The sequence below is a fragment of the Lycium barbarum genome, chromosome 1, assembly GCF_019175385.1.
Source record: "Lycium barbarum isolate Lr01 chromosome 1, ASM1917538v2, whole genome shotgun sequence".
NCBI classification, from domain to species: domain Eukaryota; kingdom Viridiplantae; phylum Streptophyta; class Magnoliopsida; order Solanales; family Solanaceae; genus Lycium; species Lycium barbarum.
The window spans coordinates 148,972,293-148,995,193 of NC_083337.1; the positions used below are offsets into that span (position 1 = coordinate 148,972,293).

The window sequence follows — 22,901 nt, forward strand, 5'->3', positions numbered from 1 at the left end:
TGCTTTACATACCTTTCGCGCTCCTTAAGCCTTTCCAAACTCACTTCCCTTTTCGTCGAAAAACTGCAATTGGTCAAGTTTACCAATTGTGAATTATTAATGCCATTATTTCAACTTTAAGCATATTTGGCTACCGAAATTTCGGCAGCACTTCCCCTATGCATATGACACCCCGAGAATTCAACTCGGCTATAAATCATCAACAACAACCCAAACGACAACAACAATATCAACAATGAACACTAAAACACAAATATCCTTCAACTAGTCATTTTTCTCACAAGTTGACATAATCTTCAATTCAACCCAACTTTCAACTAAGATCAATAATTTCATATTCAACAACCATCATGATCATCACCATATAGTTCTAGAAACATTTCATATCGTTTTCCTTAAGATATACACTCGATATACATGATATACAATCTTCCGCCAAAATCATAACTTATGCAAAACATCAAATCTTTGGCATACAACTTCATAACAAGTTTCCAACTTCCAAATTCATCAACCATAATCATAATTCACATCTTAACAACTTAATTTCCATAATATCACAAAATTATTCTAAAGTGACATAATCATCTACATTCCAACTTCAACCAAAATTCATTCAACTTTCATTCCCAATATAATTTCCATCATAACCACAACTAGAATGCAACATAAAATTCAACTCATATATGTATACAACATATATACACCCATGGCTACATATATATATACATACCCACTTTGCAAACTTCCTTATTTCCATAATTTCTACTCATTTCCACATACCACAACATAAACAAACCTTCATAACATAAGAAAAAGGAATTGATTCTTACCTTTTTCTACAAACTTCTTCACTTGAACAAGTTGTCAACTTGAAGAAATAAGTGCTCCTTCTTCCAAAACAATTACACCAAGTTGTAGAGGACACTTAATTTAGTAGGAATTCAACAAGAAAATAATTTTAGAGGCAAGATTTTGAGGGGTGATTTTTCTATGGCCAAACCCGAAATGCCCTCTTTTTGTTCTTGTTTTTCTCTTGTTTTTCCTCCTATTCTTTCTCTTGAAAGTTCTATGGAATTTGGATGATTAAGTGGTCTTTTATTCATTGACCACATGACTTAATTCCATGGGCTTGGATCCTTTTTATGGACCATGGCCGAATGGCTCCTCACTTGGGCCTGAATTTTTTTTTCTTCATTTTTTTGGGCCAACTCGGTTGGTCCCGAGTTGGGCCTAGCCCACTGACCTTTCGACCTTAAAACGTTCATATCTCCTTGTACCGACGTCACCTGGGAACCCACGACCTATGGATTGAAAGCTAATTCAATTATCTACAACTTCTATTTCAAGGTATTTTCGAAATTCCAAACTTACAATACAGTTTTTGCCCCCCAAAGTCAGGTCACCCGAAAACGTTTTCTTAAAAATATTCGTTTGGAGGGTTTCCACTTTGATTTGGTCCAAAGGTACTTCATGAGTTGTGTTTAACTTTACATATGTGATTCATATGACTTTTCAGATGTTCCAAAATAAATCTCGGTATGTGGGCCCCACCCCAGCAGATGCTCCGAGGTTCAAAAATACGGGATATAACACTAATTTAATTTTTCAAACCTAAAACTTCTACGGGCTCTAGTACGATATTGAATTATGTAATCATCTCATTTAAAAAATAAAAAAACTTAGTTACGCTATAAGCACTTAAACAATTCTCTATAAAAACTTTTTGTTACGCAACGTCTATTGGGACTCCACTTTATCTATTAGACTAGACGGCCTATGCCCGTGCTGCGCACGGGCCTAACACTTTAGATTATAATGCATCTTTGTATTTGTATATATATATATTATGTTCAAAACACGATTAATATAACATTGTAGTTTGTGCTCTGTATCTAAAATTTTATTATATTAATGTTTGCTACGAATACAAAATCGGCAAATGTATTAATATTTTTTAAAAGAGAAGACTTGTTTAAAAGGAAACTATTTTCCTCTCTTTGAGATAAAACAATAGCAATATTTAAGCATTAGTTGCTACTTTCAATTTTAATTCGATTAATTTAAAGGTGTAAAATAGTTTTTTTTTTATCAAATTTTGATTTGGATAATTCTAATTCAAATTATTAAATTAATTTTACATGTTTAAAACGAAAAAAATTAGAAATTGATTTTCTATTTAAATGAAGAAATACTATTTTTTAATTTTTGATAAATATTCTTGGTTTAGCTCATTTTACTTGTCATGTTGTCTTTCGTACCTTATTCATTATTTGATCTCCATTTGATATATTTTTTACGACATTAATGTATTTTCACATTTATTAGAGTAAGAATAAAAATAAAAAAGTAATTAAATTCTATCTTATTTTAAAATATAAATATTTTAAGTATATTTATTTTAGTAAACATAACAAATAAATGACATGGCGGAATAGCAGATACAACAGTTTAATATCTAGATTAGATCTCAGGCTAATATAAAAAAAGAAAGAAAATTGTATGGTTTGACTACTTAATCTTTTGAAGAAAAACAATTTCATTTGCTCCCACTAATGGATTGATACGCACGTGGCAATGAATCCATCATTATTGACCTAATGAGATACTTTAGAAATTACATGAATATTGTTTGATTTTTTAATATGGAGTGTACTTTTTTTATTGTGCATTTTTTAATTGTTATTTAATATATATGGGGCCAACAATTTTTTATTTTTTTATTTTAGTTGTTGTTTAATATATATGGGGCCCATAATATTTTTTGGTTGTTGTTTAATATTTAGTTTGGGCCCACAATTTTTTTTTAAGGGCAAAACGGACGACGAAGGGATGGGTGCAAAACCCATGCTTCTATATATTACTAAAATGCAGATCACTCCAACTCAATGGGAACATCGAGAATTAAAATCTCAAATCGACACCATCTCATGTGTCATTTAAATTTGTATCTAAACTAAAAATCAGATTAAGTATAATTGGAACTTCTTTCCAATTTTAGTTAAAGCGGTACTCTGTTCGAAAACGAAAATGAAATAAAAAGCACGTGCAAAGGGACACAACAATTGATAAATATTCTTAAATTAAAGAAAAGTAAAATAAAACAATAAATGAAAAGAATCAATTTTATATTCGACACACATTAGGCAACTGACAGAAACATTTTCAATTGAAAGCCTTTGAACCCAAAATTCAACAATGAGACCCACTCTATTCCTTTTCCCAAAGCAACCATTAAAATAATAATCATCACAATTAAAATAATTAAATCAACTTAGCCCTTAAATTTAGTACTGTAAAAGGAATTCAAAGACTCTGTCAGACATTACTAATTTATTGTAGTACTCCTTCCGTTCCTATTTAGTGTTTTACTCGCCCTATCTCAAATTAGCTGTGGTTTTTTTGGTTTTACGCGCATTTTAAGAAATAAGTATTAACTAGAAGAGATATTTCACTTATTTTACTCTTATTTATAATTTTTTCATTAAATATTTACTCTATTTATGTGTTATTTTCATTAATGTGAAAATTCTACTAAGAGGTATAATGAAAAAATAATTAATTGCGCTTTAAACTCGACAAATAATTTGAGACGAATGAAGTACTTTTCCTTTTAATTTGTCCCGGAAAGAGTGTTTGTTTCCATATTTTATAAGTTTTCTAATTTTAATATTCTACGTGGCAAGTTTAAGCTACAAGATTTAAAGCACTAAACACATTTTTAATTTAAGATCACTTTATTTTTTAAACTCCGAGTCCGGATAAACTAAAACACTTAGATTGGAACAGAGGGAGTAAACAATGATTAAGAAAAATGTGTGTCACAATTAGCTAAAAATTTACCCACAATAAGAAAATAATTGTTGAATTCCAGGGTTTGTTGGGTTTCACATTTAATGCACACACTACTTCTGTCTTGACTTTTTGAATCTTCTCTTCTACATTTCCACTAAAAGCCACAAACAACAAGTTGAAAAACTTGTGCAAACAAAAAAAAAACAATTTTTTACAGCTTTGGATTCTTGGTTTTGGCGTTTAAGAAAATCAAGCAGAAAAGGTTTAGTCTTTGAAAGAAAGAAATGAGTAGTGGAGGCTTTAATATCATGTGGGCTCAGTCAATGTTTTTTTTTACCAATCAAAAGGTACTTTTTGTTGGTCTGATTTAACCCTATCTTTCACTGTTTGAAGTTGATTGCTTTCACCAATTTGTGTGATGTAATGGGTTGTTCTTTTCTTGAAAATTTTAGCTGTCAATGCTTTATAAAGTTGAATTCTTGGTCTAAATGATGCAACATATTCTTGGTTGTTGGTGAATTTTTTGCAGTGTTGAGTTTCAATCACTTTGTGTTTAGCTCAACTAAGGCTCTGTTTGGGTAATGTTGGTGTTTCCCTTTACTGGATTTTGTTTACTTTTACTCAAATTCAATATCTTAGAGCTTTACAAACCTTGGAGATTTTGTTCCATTTGTTTTAGGGTCTTTAAAGTATATGATCTGCATAATTCAGGTGCAGCATTTCTTGAACTGTATAAAAATCTTTTAGTTGGGTATATGTGAAATCAACACAATTCTACAAGGAGAAAAGAGATTGCATTAGGCCTAGTCTTTCTAGAGTTTTTTTTTTTATTTTTTGATGTATTCTATGCCAGGTTTACTTTATTGAATTTTCTTGCTTTCTTCTCTTATACTCCTGTGTACTGGATAAAGTATGTCATCTTCATTTACTGATGTCTGATTCATGTTCCATTTTTGGGTTCTGATATGTTTTGTGAACTTTTTTCGATTGAACAATTCAGCGTAATGAGACAGGAGGATGAGTGTTAAGTATTGGATTTACAAGCAGAAAATTAGTTTAAGCCTTAGATTGAGGAAGATGATGAAGTGCATTTGCTCAGGGGAGCAATTAAGGATTGAAGATATTATTCCACAATCATCCGATTCTCTTGCAACTCGGGACTATTCAGCTAGTGGATATTCTTCGCGAGCCGGTGATGATGCCAAGGCAGACACCAGTAACATAGAAGAAGCAGAATCATCACTTCGTGAGAGTGGCATTTTGAATTATGAGGTTGGTGCCCAAAATTTACGTATGATGAAGTTAGCTTCCCTTTCGATCCTATAATTAATACTATCTTTTTGATAATCAGATGTTATCATCATAGCATTTGCCCCTCAATTTGATTTTGATGCAGTTAGGAAGTGTTTTATTTTACATGCCGGATACTTGGGAATTTTTCAGTTGATAACGGCTAAACTGGTTTTGGGCAAACTGAGATTTGTATGCATCATCATGTGTCATTCTGTTCAAGTATCAATCTTAAGGATCTCTTTAATAACTGAAATGCAATATGCTGGCTTTCTAGTTGTTATTTAGACACTGTTATAGAGTTAGTCCTGCTAACTCTCTTTTAATGGGCACATGTTTGGCACATCTGACATGCCATGTGTGTTTGTTTTCCACTGTGTATGTGGTCTAAAATATACATAATCAGACCTATGATCTGGTGCACACATTAGGTTTTACATTAAATTTTTTGAAATAGAGTGCATGTTTACAAGCTCAAGGAATTGAGGGGATAACTCAGTAGCATGTGAAAGTAAAATTGAATTCACAGTGGAAGCACGAGAGAAAACAAGCTGCTTTACATGCAATATTTTTAGATATATGAGACTTTCAGTGATCTTTTTATATCTCAGCATGAAGTTGTACATAATGCTTTCGCTAATTTATTTAAGTTGTAATTGGATAACTAATATCTGTTTAAAACTGGAGATGTCCAGCATGTTAACGAAAATTAACATGGTGACTGCATATTGAAATACAATAATGTTTTCAACATGTCAACAGGAAGACATTACTCACTTCAGTTGCTCACCATTAAAATCTCTTGACTTCTATTTCCCTTTATAGTCTACTTGAAGGCTAAGAGACACTTTTATTTTAGGAAGCAAGAGCATTATTAGGTCGGCTTGAGTATCAAAAAGGTAACATTGAGGCTGCTCTTCATGTATTCGAGGGAATAGATATTGCTGCGGTGGTTCCCAAGATAAAACTTTCCATTTCAAGAAGAAGTGAGATACCTAGGAGGAATTCGCTTAGTGATGCTATCCCACCTATGTCGATGCATGCAGTAAGTCTGCTCTTCGAGGCCATTTTGCTCAAAGCAACATCCTTGCAGGCTCTTGGGAGGTTCACAGGTGCTTCCTCACCTTAATTAGCTATAAGTTCATAATATGTATTTATTCTGCTGCATTATCTTCTTCCTTGGAAATTGTAGTTCCACTGACTTTATTGTGGAATATTAAATCAAGAAAATGCCTGCTTAGGGGTCTCTTCCTTTTACAGTCACAAAACCTCTATCTGTGCATGTTTGTGCTTCTTTAAGGCAGTTCCTGCATTGTCAATTGTTATCGGGCATTAAAAGTCGGGATTTTTTCATTTTTGGCCCGACAACCGAAATTAATTATGGGCGTAGCCAAAATATACAAAACATATACTGATTATGTATATTATATTATGTGTATATTAATGTATACAATATGTATATTATATGTATTATTTATACTTAATATACAAAACCTATTCATTTGCTGGCTATAATTTTTTTGAGTGGTCCAAAAATGTACTTATCCCTTAAAAGTTTCCTTTATGGCTATTGCAGAGGCTGCTCAGTCATGTACAGTGATACTGGATACAGTTGAGTCTGCTTTGCCAGATGGCTTACCTGAAAACTTTTCTACTGATAGCAAATTGTTGGAAACGCTGAACAAGGCGGTGGAGTTACTTCCTGAGCTGTGGAAGCTAGCTTGTGCTCCTCAAGAAGCAATTTTGTCGTATAGAAGGGCCCTGCTTTATCGTTGGAATCTTGACGTGGAAACGAGAAGCAAAATAGAAAAGGAGTATGCGGTATTTCTCTTATACAGTGGCACTGATGCATCCCCTCCAAATCTTCGCGCACAGGCAGAAGGTTCCTTCATACCTAGAAACAATATAGAAGAAGCTGTTTTGCTGCTTCTGGTTCTTCTAAGAAGATACATCCTCAAGAAAATTGTATGGGATCCGTCGATCGTGGATCACCTCAGTTTTGCATTATCCATTGCAGGTGAGTTTAGGGCACTTGCCCGTCAGGTTGAGGAGTTGCTCCCTGGAATTGTTGTGAGAAGACAAAAGTACACTATCCTTGCCCTGTGTTATTATGCGGAAGGTGATGACATGGTCGCTTTGAATCTGTTAAGGAACTTGATGAATAATAGGGACAATGAGAAAGGCGTATTTGAGTTAGTACTTGCTGCGAAAATTTGTGCAGAGTATCCCAATTTATTGGAAGAAGGGACAGGGTATGCCCGGAAAGTGCTCCCAAAAGTTGAAGGGAAATGTAACCAGATGGCTAGTGTTGCAAAATGCTCACTTGGTCTTCTGCTCTCAGGTCGATCTCGTGCCATCGTGTCTGATTCTGAGAGAACGTTAAGATTGTGTGAAGCTCTTGAATCACTTGAATCGGCACAAAAGATGACCGAAGGAAGAAATCCGGATGTTCTTTTCTACCTTAGTTTGGAGAATGCAGAGCAGAGAAAGTTGGACATTGCTCTCTACTATGCAAAACAGCTGTTGAGGTTGGACGGAGGTTCTACTGTTAAAGGATGGCTTCTTCTAGCTCGCATACTATCTGCTCAAAAGAGGTATGTAGATGCGGAAAACATAATTAATGCTGCATTAGACGAAACAGGAAAATGGAATCAAGGAGAACTGCTTCGCACTAAGGCTAAACTACAGATTGCCCAGGGTCATTTGCGGGATGCCGTGGAGACATATACTCATCTTCTTGCAGTACTCCAAGTTCAGAGAAAAAGTTTCGGATCTCAGAAAAAGTTGTTAAAGGTGTGGTTCCTCACCATATGAAAATATTAACTGGGAGAACATTGTTAGATGTTCAATCTAGTATTCCTTAGTTTGTCTGACTTTAGTACTTTAATTTATCCTTCTAATTTTGCATCTTTCATTAGTTGTATTGTTCATTTTTCCCTTTGAACCCACAGAACATGAGAAACAACAGTAGAAGTTTAGAAATGGAAACATGGCACGATCTAGCAAATGTATACACAAACTTGTCTCAGTGGCGTGATGCGGAGGTTTGCCTAATCAAATCTGAGGCTATCAATCCTTATTCTGCTTCGAGATGCCACTCTGCAGGTATTATTTGCTTAATAACTTATCTTGGCTTAAACTTTCTTATAAGATGTCTCTTGGAGTGTACTAGATAGTTGAAGTTTATTCAGACCAAATCGTTTTTTACTAGATACTTGACGTTAATTCAGACCAAATCGTTTTTTCTTTCCGCAAAGAGATATTTATCTGGTACAGGGCAATATGACTCAAGTAGATAGTCTCGTTGTGAATATATGTCGCCTAGGCAATGCAAGAACTCTTGTCCAGGGTAGTGGGGGCATTCACACTAAGCTTGCAAGTTTATATGTTCTAAAGTTCCATAGTTAAAAGCAGAAACACAAGTTAAGAGCTACACTTCTATTTATTTATAAAAATGAAGAGATATACTGAGCAGCTGTTTATAGACTTATAGTGGTTATCCAGTCAACATGTCAACTGAGGAGTCTTGGAAGACAAACCAGTTGAAGAGAAATTTGATATTTTGCAATTAAAAAGTTTGATCTTAGAGCCAAAGTGGGTGTGATCACTGCTGCTTTATGCCTATCTGCAAACCCAATGAAGAAAATCAGAGAAACAGGATGCTCTGGTTTCTTAATGTCTTAAATTATGATCTTGAAATGGACTTGCACTTGGATTGCCTAACCGCTGCATGTATCGGCTATTGATCCAAGAGAATAATAGACCACTTCTTTTTTAGGGTGTGTTTGGTATGAAGGAAAATATTTTCTATGCAAAACAAGTGGGTTTCTTACTTATTCTCAAGTGTTTGGTAAGTAAGAAAAAAGAGTATTATGCACCCAAAGGTGTGACCTAGTGGTTAATGAAGTGGGTTGAGCATCATGAGGTCTTAGGTTCAATTCCCAGCAGAGACAAAAACACTAGGTGATTTTTTCCCATCTGTTCTAGCCTTGGTGGACAGATTTACGTGGGAGGTGGCAGGTATCCCGTCGAATTAGTCGAGTTGCATGCAAGCTGGCCGGACACCACAGTTATTAAAAAAAATAAAAAAATTATCCAAGAGCATTTATAACATTATGGGAGTGGGACGGGGTGGGTACTGGGGGTTTGGAGGCGACAGGGGGTGGATGGTCAAGGGGTGGGGGTTGGGGGCATTGGGTGGGTGCGGAGGAGGCAAAGGCAATGAACTTGGAATGTCACTTATGGAACTTGTTTTCCCTACTTCCATTAGGGAAGTCATTTTCCTCATTTTTAAGGAAGTTGTTTTCGTAGAAAAAATGTTTTCCAAAACATTTTGACCAATCAAACATGAGAACATTCAAAAACATTTTTCAGAAAATGTGGAAAATGTTTTCCTCCATACCAAACCCACCCTTAGTGTGTGATTTAGTGTGTAGCTTATCATTGAGGCTGGTGATTGTGATGTATATTTTGAACTAATCTCATAGACCTGATCGAATAGAATAGGAGGCTTGAAATTTGGGAGTGAAACAAATCTGGTGCACTCTTTTGTTTTTTTACAACACTAATGCGGGTATTAGTAATTAAGGTATTTGTAATGTAGGTATTAGTTATGCCTTGGTTTGTTATATTAAAAGTTAATAAATATTATATACTTCTTAAAATTAAAATATTTGTTTACAATTAAAATTAAAATATTGCTTTTTTATAAAAAATGTTAAAATATTAAATTAAAAAATTATATAAGAATATTTGTTTAGAAAAGGAAAGTATTTAAGTGGGGAATGATAAGGGTAATATTGTCATTTCAACTTTTTATTCATGCATTAGTTATTCCATCTTCTACCCCGCATAAAATAATACATAGATTCCCTCATAACTTATACATGTATTAGTTATGCGGGTTTCTAAATTGCAAACCAAACGTCATACTAATTTTATACATGAATAACTTACTTCCTAACTAGCTACCAAACACGGTATAAGTATGCAGAAATTAATACATGAATTAGGTGTCTCTTTTCTAGCAACCAAATGTGGTATGAGTTAATGCAGAAATTAATACATGAATAACTTGACTCTTGTCCAGCTACCAAACGACCCCTAAACTCGTTCCTTCAAACTGTATCCATATCTAAAGGAAAAACTTGAACTAATGGGCAATGGCTTTAGCTTTTGGACTGTCAAATGAATTATTGCATGTCTCAATACTGTGGTTAAGTGTGTAAATTAGATAGGATGGAAAGCTTATTATGGAATAATGGGCCTCTCGTAGCCTTTATTCAATGATTTGTGAGTCTGCATCATAGGTACTGCTATTTTGGAATACTACTAGTTGCATGAAGTTATATCTTTGCAACAACCTTTGCAGTGATAATTGTGACTTAACTCCAAGCTAGTTAAGGACGACAGTATGAATCGTCAGTATCATAAATGCTCAGTTTGGGTCCATAATATTTCACTACTCTGTACTTAAGGATTATCTAACAGTAGGTATTCTCTAATATACGCTAGTGGTTATATCTATAATATACTAAGAGTCTTCTAGTAAGCACTAGTCTTCTAATTGGTATCACCTACATGAATTTTCAACTTCCTGTATTTTTTTTTTAATAGATCTGCCTGGATTCCGAGATACTTTGAATCTTTTGATATAACTTTTTTCCATGTAATTTCAGGTCTACCTTTTCCGTGTTTAACACCTTCAATCATCATGTATTATATCAAAGAACTGGTGCATTTGGAAGCCTACGTAACACATGGCCAAACCATATTGAGCGACATTATTTCATTTTATCCTCTATATGCACTACTCGCACCTTCTGTTGGATGTGATCATTTCTTATCATAGCTAACTTTGTATGAACGTACATCCATCTAAACATTTGCATATCTGCGACACTCACTTTGTGGATATGTTGGGCTTTAAAGGCCCAACAGTCACTCCATACAACATTGGTAGCTTTACGGTCGTTCTATAGAACTTGCCTTTCACTTTGATAGGTATCTTCCTATCATATAACACTCCAGTTGGCGCTCCTCCGTTTCAACCATCCCACTTTAATCCTATGCGTAATATCTTCATATATCATTCCATCTCCTAGAGCATTTTGTATAGATATCTAAACTGTCTACATTTAGGTACTTCAACTCCATTTAAGCTCACTTCAACTTCTCTCCTACCTCACTAGCTAAACTTGCAGTATATGTATTCTTACACCTACTCATCCTCAATCGCTTACTCTCTAAAGCTCCATAGCTCAAGCTTTAGTATGTAAACGTCAATTAATTTTAGATGTCTAGTAGGGCACAAGGTTTTCTTTCATGCTTTCTATATTGCAATTTCATAATATTTGACATGAGCTCTCTTAGCCAACTTCTGAAAGGCACTATTAATGGTGATCATTTTGCAGGGTTACTCTATCAAGCTAGGGGACTCTACAAAGAAGCCCTACAATCTTTTCAGAAGGCTTTAGACATAGAACCCAACCATGTTCCGAGTTTAGTTTCCACTGCCATTGTTCTGCGACACCTCGATGGCCAATCATTGCCTGTCATGAAAAGCTTTTTGACGGATGCATTACGGCTTGACAGGACAAATGCTTCTGCCTGGTACAATCTTGGGTTGATACACAAAAGCGAAAATGGTGCATCTGAAGCCGCAGAGTGTTTTGAGGCTGCTGAACTTCTCCAAGAATCTGCACCAGTTGAACCATTCAGATGAATCCAATGACCTTACATGTTTTACCTACAGCTGAATCATCCCACGTGTAAAATTTTGCAGCTAGAAAATACAAATAGGGGAGAGATTCGGAAAGAAATATATATCAGCATTATTGTGTTAATGTTGTAATAATAGTTTAGGGAAGAACTATTTTTTTGGACCGGTATTTAGCAGTATGCATGATATTAATGTGAATTAGTTTAGTGATGTTCATCAGTTCATGGAGTGCTATTGCTATCCCGTAAGACAATCCGTTAGCGTTTAGATTTCATACTATACTGCGTATGGAATTGATTTAGGAAGTGACTATCTATTAGAAATATTCATGGAATATGTTCCTGTTTCTCTTTAAGAAGTCATTTACCCTGTAAATTCACTTGAGCGAAAACAGTGACGAGACGTTCTGTAAATTTGACTGGAATGAGACCAGTGCATGTTCTGGTTGGTGCAAGGGGTTGTCAACTGTATCTTACCCTTTTAATTTACATGAGAATATAGCAGTTTAAATGCGTCTAAGTAGTTGTTATTTCCCATCACAATGGTGTTGGAAAATAATATTCGCGTTAATGGAAGAATACTTAATGGAATTAGGTTGCGTGCTGGAGGCTCACAAAAGTCAAAAGATCAAACTGTATTCGCAAATCAATATTAAACATAATTCCGTGAAAAGTTTTCCGTTACTACCATCCGAACTATTACTTTTTTGTGAATTTCCTTACCTGAACTATCAGGTGTGCGAGTTTTTCGAGTTTTCTATATGAACTATTACCAACTATTTATAAAAACATACCTCAACTATCAGTGATTCACTTTTCCTACATGAACGATGGTGATAATTCAGGTAGGAAAAGGGAACAACTAATAATTGAGGCGAGTTTCGATAAATAGTTAGTGATATTTCTGAACAATTTAATGAATTATAGAAGAGGGATCATGAGGAAGAAGGAGAAGAAGATTGAAGAAGAGAAGAGGAGAGGAGGAGAGAGAAATATTCATCATGAATGTAGCTGTTAGACTCAAAATGCCATGTGCATGATATTTATAACAAACTAACTAAACTAACTCCATATACTCTAATTATCTACTAATTAGTAAAATGGCTAAACTGCCCTTATACAATGTAATTGATATTCCAACACTCCTCCTCAAACTAGGTACCATAAACATCAAGCAGCCTAGCTTGGATTAAACACATTTAGCAATCCCAGTTTAGTCAGCAAGTATTCATGTTGAATTCTGTTGAGCCCTTTTGTAAGCACATCAGCAGGTTGCTCATTTGTAGACAAATACTCAGTTTTGATTAAGCCTTGCTGCATCTTTTCTCTTATAAAATGTCAGTCAATCTCTATGTGTTTTGTTCTTTCATGGAACACAGGATTGGCTGCTATTGGATGGCTGCTTTGCTATCATTGTAAACACATACAGGCAGTTTCAGCTGTACTCCAAGATCTCTAATTAAGCCAGTTAACCAGGTTAATTCAGCCACAATATTTGCCAAACTTCTATACTCTGCCTCTCATGAGCTTCTAGATATTATTGACTGCTTCTTAGATTTCCATGACACTAGAGAATCTCCCAGTTTGATCAAAAAACCAGTTATAGACTTCCTTGAGAATAAGCATGCAGCCCAGTCAGCATCATAGTATGCTGTGATTGTATCTTGTCTGTTGCTAGATAACAAAATCCCTTTTCCAGGATGTGATTTGATATACCTTATAATCCTTAGATGAGCTTCCATATAAGACCTTTTTGGTTGTTGTAGGAATTCACTTAGATTTTGAACACTATAGGAGATATTAGGTCTTGTTACTGTTAAATAGAGCAGCTTTCCTATTATTCTTTGATGGGCACTTTGATCTTGTAATACTTCATCTTCTTCACATGCCGTCTTCTTGCTAGCTTGTTTATCTTGCTGATCAATAGTTTCTTTTAGATGTTGATCATATTCTCTGGTTGTCAGCTTGACACTAATGTCTATAGGTGTGTGAAATGACTTAGCAGCACCTAATCCAGACACTGATATTAATTCTAATGCATACTTTCTTTGATGCATTAGAATTTCTTATTCTGATCTTGCAAATTCAATGCCAAGAAAGTATTTTAGTTCACCTAAATCTTTCATCTTGAAAGCTTTTTGTAACTCAGCCTTAGTTTCCACTACTGCATCTAGGGTGTCTCTAGTGATCAACATGTCATCTACATAGACCAATATGGCTATGAACCTTTTTCCACTTTTCTTTGTATACAAAGAATGATCAGACTGCTCTATTGAAACTTAAACTTGATTAGTGCCTCTTGAAGTTTGGCATTCCATTGCCTTGGAGCCTGCTTTAATCTATACAAGGATTTTGTAAGTCTGCATACTTGTTTACTGCCCTCCTGACTTTGAAATCCTTGTGGCAACTCCATGTAGATTTCATCATTGAGATCACCTTAAAGAAAGGCATTGTACACATCCATCTGATGTATATGCCACGTTCTAGCTGCTGGTAGAGCTAAAATAGTCCTTACTGTCACCATTTTTACAACTGGACTAAATGTTCTTGATAGTCTATGCCCTCCTGCTGACTGTAGCCTTTGGCTACTAATCTTGCTTTGTATATCTCTATGTCACCATTGACTTTGTGCTTGATCCTGAATACCCATTTGCACCCAATAGGAACTTTTCCATCTGGTAAAGTAACCAGTTCCCAAGTGTGATTCTGCTGTAGTGCATCTATTTCTGCTTGCATAGCTTCTATCCATTTTGGATCTCTTGTAGCTTCTGCAAAAGTCTTAGGTTCAGTAGTATTTGAAATTGCAGAGATAAAGGCTTTATAATCAGAAGATAAGTGGTCATATGATATATATTTGGACATAGCAAATAGAACATCATTATGAACATTAAAAGATACAAACTCTTTCATCCAACAAGGTGGATGCTTCCCTCTAGTTGACTGTCTGAGAGGTTTAGAACTTGGTTGCACTCTTAGCTGTGCATTCTTTAGAGTTGGATCTGGTAACTAATTATGAACATCTTGAACTCCTCCTGGAGCTTCATTTTGATTTTCAGGAGCTTCATTTTGATTTTCAGGAACTTGCACATTCCCATCAGTAGGTAAGATATCTAAATTCTCAGGTACTTGAGCATTGTTAGTAGGTCTATGAATTGTAGCAATATTGTGCTCAAACACAGCTATAGGTGGAGAAAATAGAGTTGTAGAAGATGTTAACTTTAAGAAGGGAAAGACATCTTCTTTGAATATAACATCTATATGTACAAAGAAGACTTTATTTTCTATGTCATACAAAATATAACCTTTCTGTGTTTCAGAATATCCTGTATGAATAGCAGTTCTTAATCTAGATTGTAGTTTATCATGTTGATTTAAGATCTTAGCAAAATTCCAGCATCCTAATACTCTGAGATGCACCAGAGATGGTTTCTTGTTCATTAGCTTCTCATAAAAGGATAGACTATTAAGAAAGAACAGTAGATGGTAACCTATTTAGAATGTAAACAGCAGCCTATATACAATGACCCCAAAATCTTATGGGAATATGAGCTTGAAATCTTATAGCTCTAGTGAGTTCAAGGATATGCCTGTGTTTTCTCTCAGCAATACCATTTTGCTAAGGGGTATAAGGACAAGATTTCTGATGAATAATTCCCTATTGAGTAAACAAATCATGACATAAGGAATTCAAAAATTCTGTACCATTGTCTGTTCTCACAACCATAACATTTATTTCAAACTAATTCCTTATAAGAGACAGAAAATTCTTAATATGCAGGAAAACATCAAATTTCAATCTTAACAAAAATACCCAAGTAAACCTTGTAAAATCATCTACTATTGTTAAGAAGGACTTATAGCCATCAAAGGTAGCAGTCTTGTATGGACCCCATACATCCATATGAACAAGTTCAAAAGGCTTTGAACTAACAGTAGTGCTCTTAGGAAATGGCAATCTAGTTTGCCTTGCACAAGGACACACAGTGCAATTATTTATTAAGAGAGTGATACTAGACATTGTTATACCCCATTTAAACGGGTTAACGTAGGAGTACAACATATTGGTGATTCTATTTTTGTTTTATTTTAAGGAGTCGCCACCTAATTAATTTAATGGTGAATTAGGACACCTAATTTATTAACTAAGGTAAAGCCTAACTAAACCTCTGTTAATGATCTGCTTAATTAGCGTGATTCTAGGTAAGGGTTCTAGATTATCCTAAAGGGAAGGGGTTAGGCATCCTTTAGAATCCATTAATCATGGTTACCGTCCAAACTTAGGTTAATTAATTAAGGCTAAAGATGCAAATATAGTATTTAAATTCTAAGAAAATGGCTTGTAAATGTTGCTAAGGTTTTAAAGGAAAATATGATAATACTATTTAAAATAAGACTTATAAATATTGCTAAGGCTTTAAATAAAAATGCTATTTAAAAAACAAGACTTGTAAAAAATATAATAATTGGCATAAAAGGAGACTTCAAATGCTATTTAAAATAAAACTTATAAATGTTGATAAGGCTTTAAATAATAATGCTATTAAAATAAAATTTGCATAAAATATAATAATTTTCATATAAGTAGAAATTTTAAGAGAAGACTTAGCAAATTTGAACTTTGAATAAAATTATGTTATATGAATAAGGTAATGTAGAAAAATCTAGACTTATTTTTATAAATAGGATGCAAAAGGAAGTGAGTTTTTTTTCTCTTTTTTATTAACTTTATTTAAATATATTTGGCTAAAATATGTATAATTGGATAAATCTTGACAAATTGTTTATAGCATATACCTAAGTTCATATTTGCGTATTAGTGACGTTTTAATTTTCTAAGATAGTAATAATAAATCATGATTCCTTTAGCTCAAAATATGTAGTTATGCTCTTTTGAAAATCAATTATTCTAAAAGTAAATATTATAGATACTATAAATAACTTTAATATAAAAAGAAGAATATGAAACTTATGGAATTAATTGTTGGTTTTTCTTAAATTAACTACCCATTACTAAAACTAAACGCCACTAATTTCGCTAAGGTTCATCTAAATTAAGAAAACAAAACAAAATAAAGGGTTAGTCGCATACTACAAATTAACTACACAAAAATAAAGTAGAGGCATAAATAAAATTAAATGGGCTCAGCCCATTTTTCTAGGACTGCTGCGGATCTGCCTGCTATTGGGCTTCGGCCCAGTAAATTTTTATATATTCCTGCTGCGGTCTGTTCCTGTCTATTAGGCTTTGGCCCAGAATTTTGTTTTCTATTTTCTTTGCTGCGGACAGGACTGATGGGGGATGACCCGAGAAGATTGCGTTGGGCTAAAAGCCCAACACCGAATGCGGAAGAAGAACGAGTCCCTCAGACTCGTATGCGATGGTCATGCATAAAATGAAAGGAAAATGATTAGTATCTAATCAATGGATAAGGTTAAACATGTAAAATATAAATTCAACAAAGATCAGTAGGTTGCGTATATATTATGTATATCTAAGTATACCTCATGTATACACATTCATGAGGATGTGTAGAAGGTTAATATTGGAAAGCTTTTGCCCCCGTTTTCCCGATGTTGCACAAGTTCCAAGGGATTTCACGAATCCAAGGCATGGCTAACACCGGGGAGGATTCAAGCTTGGTCCATAATGACCAATCTAACCTCCCCACTAACGTACTTCAATAAAAGTATACTATTGATATACATAAATATATACTTAATCAAACATGGTATATGTATAATGTAAGCATGTAAAAATTAACAGATTCGGGAAACATAATATGCCTACAGAACTGAAGTTTATCTCCGAATCAGTTGGCACCAATTAAGCAAACTAACTAAGGGTCTTTACATCTTATAGCATACCCGGAATGAGGAGAATTAGACACTGCCTAGTCATGGGAATTTCAAACAGGGAAAAACAGTGATACCAATACCCTTACTAAATAACTAAGGGTATTTAGTAATACCCTATTTATGATGACACAGAATACTCAAACAACAGCAAATTTCAACTTGTTGGCATATTTAAGACATTATTTCAAGACATACAAAAAGCACTCCAAAGAAAGGGGGACACAACATTAAGCAAATATCAACCCGATATGCATACTAGATTCATATTCAACTTGGCATACGCTAGATGCCTGGAAACTGCAGAATATACTAAGAAGAAAGGGGGAGGTGCGGCATGACACAAGTGAGGCAAACAGAATCAGCAGACTTCAAATAGAATTGATCCAATGCAAGTAGACATGTATAGGACCAGTTCTTAACTTTTTAAGCCTAATCCTAAAGGGAGAAGGTAAAGGGGAGATATGAAAATGTCTTAGCCATATTTGCTTAAGGAGGAAATAAATTTCAGAATTCACACATTAACAGGGGGAATCTTCATATTTCAATCACATAACAGAACTTCAAGCATTCACTCAACAGAGTGCAAAATAGTTTTAAAAGAGGCAGAACTAAATTTGAATACCTTTACCCATTTTAAAGGAACATATTCTGAGATATTTAGACACTAAAAACCAATAGAAAATTAACAACACCAGCTACGTAGTTTAAACAGAACTCTTAAAGAGCATGCAAACAGTCTTGATCAGTTTGGCAACTCAAATCACTTATCTTTTGCTTTTTTATGAACATAATTTAGACTCGGGCAAACTTGTGCAAACTGGTATGCAACTTGGAATATTATCTCTATTGGATGGCATATGGACATATACATGCTTAGGGTGAGCTTATGCTACCAAATACCAAACAACCAATTAACTAATATAAGAAAGACGTGATTAAGTCAAACTAACAAAAACTACAACTGGCCATGATTGCATTGAACCATACTAAGTATCCAAATGAACTAGCAAACATTTAAACCAGCATATGATCAGTTAGTGTTCAAATTAACCACCTTATAGGCATGCTAATGACTAGATAAACTCACTCGACACATGCTTAACAATTACTAACTAGATTTAAGACCATACTAACACATAGAACAAGTTAATAAATGAACAAATCTAACATGTATGATTCCTAAACTAACTACATGATTAATTGATGCTATGCTATATTAACTAGGACTAAGCTCAACTAAACTAAACAAACACCAACATAGATATTAACTAACACAGAAACACAAAATAACTGAAACACGCAAAATACTAAAATAAATAAAAGGAAGAGGGTTCACCGACCTTCTTCGGGTGCAGCGAAGTGGGTGCGGGGTTTCCAATCTACCCTCGAACACTTCAAATCTCCGAGTCTGCGTAGACTCGTAAGCGAAACAGTAACAGGAGCAAAAAAGTGAGAATAAAAACAAATGATTCGACGCTTCAGATATCAAGAAAGTAGTGAGTTAATATTTTTTAGGGGGAGATTGAGGCGGCTAAAAAGAGAACTTTTCTTATGGAGAATTTTGGCGACTCGAAAACTGTCCCTTCTTCACTTCCGAAAATGATTATTTATAGGGTTTAGATTAGGGTTTCTGGATTCAAATTTCTGGGCGAGATTCTTGGTCAAAGACGCTCGGATTTCTGTGAGTCTTTCACCCTCCCCGATCAGAAAAAGAAAGAAATGGACAAAAATCCATTAAAAACCTGTACCCAAAAAATCAAAAGGGACTGATAAAAAGAGATTTGCCCCTCGCAAAGGGATGAAACCCATTAAAACGATTCAGATCGAAGCAGAGGGGAAAGAAGCGGATAAAACAAAATTCAGCCCCTTTCAAGGGTTGAATCCGGATGGGGCATTAAATTCATTCCCGAATTTGGCCATGCATGGCCTGGGGAAGGTGAAAGGCGACTGTAGTTTTTCCATTTGTGTCGAAGAAAAGAGAGAGGGAGGAGCGAGAGAGAGAGAGAGAGAGAGAGAGAGAGAGAGAGAGAGAGAGAGAGAGTGAAGAGCCATGCGGTGTTGAGTGAAAAGAGGAAAACCTAATCGTTTCTTTTGTTAAATAGGCGGGTCGGGTCATAGTGGGCCGGGTCAGTTCAAACGGGTGTGGGCTGGATGAATTAGAATGTGGGCTGGGTCGATTTAGGCGGGTATGGGCTGTTGTCAAATGGTTTGTGGATTAATTGGAACGGATGAGCCCCAAATTGGGCTGATGGATTTAAAATATGGGGTTTTCTAAATTTGAATAAAAGACCTTCAATTAATGATATAGTAACGCGTGCTAAAATATTACTTAATATAAAAATACGTAATTATTAGTGTCCAGATAAAAAATAAAATTATACGACGTCGTAATAGCCCGACGATAATATTTTAAGAGTTCAATCAGTGAATAAACACTATTATTTAATTGCGCGAAAATAAATGCGATGCGTGTGCATAGGATGGTAAAAAATGCTGAAATGATTATAATGCGAATTGTAACAATACTGGTAATAGTAATAATAACGAAAAATAATAATAATAATAATAATAATAATAATAATAATAATAGTAATAATAAGGGTAAGGATAATAGTGGTAGTAGTAAAAAATAATGACAGCTAGTGACTGCAATGGAATAATGAAACGCCGGTAAAAGCTAATAATTATAGTAAAATATAAATAATTATTTTTTAAAGTTGCCAAAAAATCAGAAGCGTAAACAGGTATTTTGGGGAAGACGAGACAAAATTGGGTGTCAACAGACATTTTACTAGGAAACAATTTTTGTAATACATGACCCGTTCTCTTATGCCATAGACTAATATTATCATCATTGTTGTAAGCTGATATTAATCCATATCCAAGTACCTGCTCTTTTGTGAGTCTAAGCTTTGATCTTATGAGATAATAGAGGCCATCACCCTCTTTACAAATGTCCTTCACCTTCCTAGTGAAAAGATCTTGAAAAATACAGAAATCTGGATAAAACTTAACTGAACAATTTAGTTGTCTAGTTAATTTTGATACTGAAAACAAGTTGAACTTAAATTCTGGTATAAAAAACACATTCTGAACACTACTATTAAGGGATATAGCACTTGTTCCAGTGTTTCACATGAGTGACTTCTCCATTTGGTAAGACTACTCTTTTTGTTACTTCAGGTTTATGCAATGTATTCTTATCAAGTAACTTTAGATTAGATGTCATATGATCAGTAGCCCATGAGTCTATGATCCATTTTTGTGAATCATGCGAGACAAACAAGGCACTACTATTACCTGTCATATTTGAATTTGTAGTTGAAGCACTTGATGACTGAGACTGAGCAGCATTGTGACTTTGTTCGAATAGTTGACAGATTTCACCATACTAATTTTGAGACAGATTTGGTCCTTCAGTCTTTTGGAACTGAGCTAGTTGTTGCTGAAAGTTAGCATAGGCAGGTGCTTGATAGTTGGATATTCCAGTAGCAGGCTAAGAAGGCATCATCATCATATTACTTGGTGAAGCCTGAACTTGAGGCACATCGAACCCTTGTTGATTAGGATTAGCACCACTCCATTGTTCAGTAACTACATTATGAGCAGTATGAGGTTCATGGCTTCCTCCTCTACTAAACTTTCCTTTGTACCTGCCATCAGACTGAAACCTATTCTCTTGACCTTGTCCATACCTGTTATCAACCCGATTTCCTTGATTTTCCTTTGATGCTCAGGTGGATATCCAACCAGCTTATAGCAGTCCTTCATATAATGTCCTTTGAATTTACAATTATCACAGAAAGCATTTGGATTGCATGTCCTTTTTATTTTTGAATTTCCTTGTCCACCTCCTCTAGAATACATTGCTATAACATCACTTTCACTCATTCCTTCTGACTTTGAACCAAACAGTCCTGAACTATTTTGACTAGCCAAAGATCTTTGACTCTCATCATTTACAACCATAGAATATGATTGATTCACACTAGGAAGTGGACTTAACAACAGGATATGACTTCTAGTCTGTGAGAATGACTCATTTAGTCCCATTAGGAACTGGTATAGCTTCTACCTTTGAACATACATCACAAAGTCTTTAGACCTTTCACATTTACACCCTGGTACAGGGACCATTGATTCAAACTCATTCCACAACTCCTTTAATTTCGAATAGTAACTAGACACTGATTGAGTTCCTTGCACAAAAGTTGCAATTTCCTAAGGCCAAAGTCATAGATGGACCCCTGAACTTGTCCTGATTTTTTATTTAAACCCCCCAACTGAAGGTCGTACCATACGAACCCTTCAAGACAACTGTTAGTGTGCCATTTAAACACAAAATAAATATGCAGCAACACACAAATGGTGCGTGTAATTCACACTCAAAAATAACAAATAAGACGGAGCCACATGAATTTTAGCTTTAAAAAATAAAATAAAAGGATTTTACAAGAAAAAAAAAGTGAAAATAAAAATAGTCATCTTTTTCAGCCCCCCACCGCCCCTCTCCTTCCTCTCTTTTTCTTCTTCCTCCACTAGCCATCCGTCATCCTCCCACTCCCAACTAATTCTTTTCCTTCTAAACAATTTACTTTGAAAAACAATAAACATTAATAGCAGCAGCAGGAAGAAAGAGGACAAGCAAGAAAAGTAAAGGGGTGTGTTTGGATGAAGGGTTTTTTTTGTGTGTTTATTTCAAAGGACTATTGATTTTTTTGGTCCATTAATGGAGAAATCATGGATGAATGATTTTTTTGATCCATTAAGGGCTCGAATTTGTTGTATTTGAACAAAGCAAAAGAGAACAGCGACGCAAGCGGCGGCGGTGGAATCCGGCTTCACCAAAAAAAATTGACGGCGGCTGCGGTGGATTCCGGCTTCGGATCGGGGGAGGGTGGGCTGGGTTTTAGGATTTTTTTGTAATTTTTTTTTATTAGTTAAATTTTTTTAAAATAAGTTTTTTCTTATAATTATTTTTTTAATGATTAAAAAATTTAAAAAGGAAAACATTGGCATCTCACGCCCTTTTAGAGCAGTGCATTGCACGCGCTTTGCCACCTCAATAATTGTGTTTAAATGGCACATTAACAATTGTCTTGAAGGGTTCATATGGTACGACCCTCAGTTGGGGGGTCTAAATGAAAAAGCAGGACAAGTTCAGGGATCCATCTATGACTTTGGCCATTTCCTAATGTATGTTAAATAACCTAGAATCATCTATTTGTTCAAATATTTCC

General features: G+C 34.8%; 2 protein-coding genes across 3 annotated transcripts; one reads left to right on the plus strand and one right to left on the minus strand.

The window, feature by feature from the left end:
- Window positions 1–3,858: 3,858 nt before the first annotated feature.
- Window positions 3,859–12,260, plus strand: LOC132643193 (protein NPGR2-like). Of its 2 annotated transcripts, none has more exons than XM_060359910.1 (6): window positions 3,859–4,142; window positions 4,796–5,067; window positions 5,945–6,197; window positions 6,662–7,878; window positions 8,037–8,190; window positions 11,499–12,260. In XM_060359910.1, the coding sequence occupies exons 2-6, from the start codon at window positions 4,813–4,815 to the stop codon at window positions 11,807–11,809; spliced, it is 2,190 nt and encodes a 729-aa protein (XP_060215893.1). In that variant the 5' UTR covers window positions 3,859–4,142; window positions 4,796–4,812; the 3' UTR covers window positions 11,810–12,260. The 2 variants fall into 2 exon arrangements, with proteins under 2 accessions (XP_060215893.1, XP_060215894.1); XM_060359911.1 differs by lacking the exon at window positions 3,859–4,142 and adding an exon at window positions 4,215–4,373.
- A 1,065-nt stretch (window positions 12,261–13,325) lies between these two features.
- On the minus strand, window positions 13,326–13,862 carry LOC132616136 (uncharacterized mitochondrial protein AtMg00810-like). The gene has a single exon (XM_060330733.1). The coding sequence runs from the start codon at window positions 13,860–13,862 to the stop codon at window positions 13,326–13,328; it is 537 nt and encodes a 178-aa protein (XP_060186716.1).
- Window positions 13,863–22,901: the final 9,039 nt, after the last annotated feature.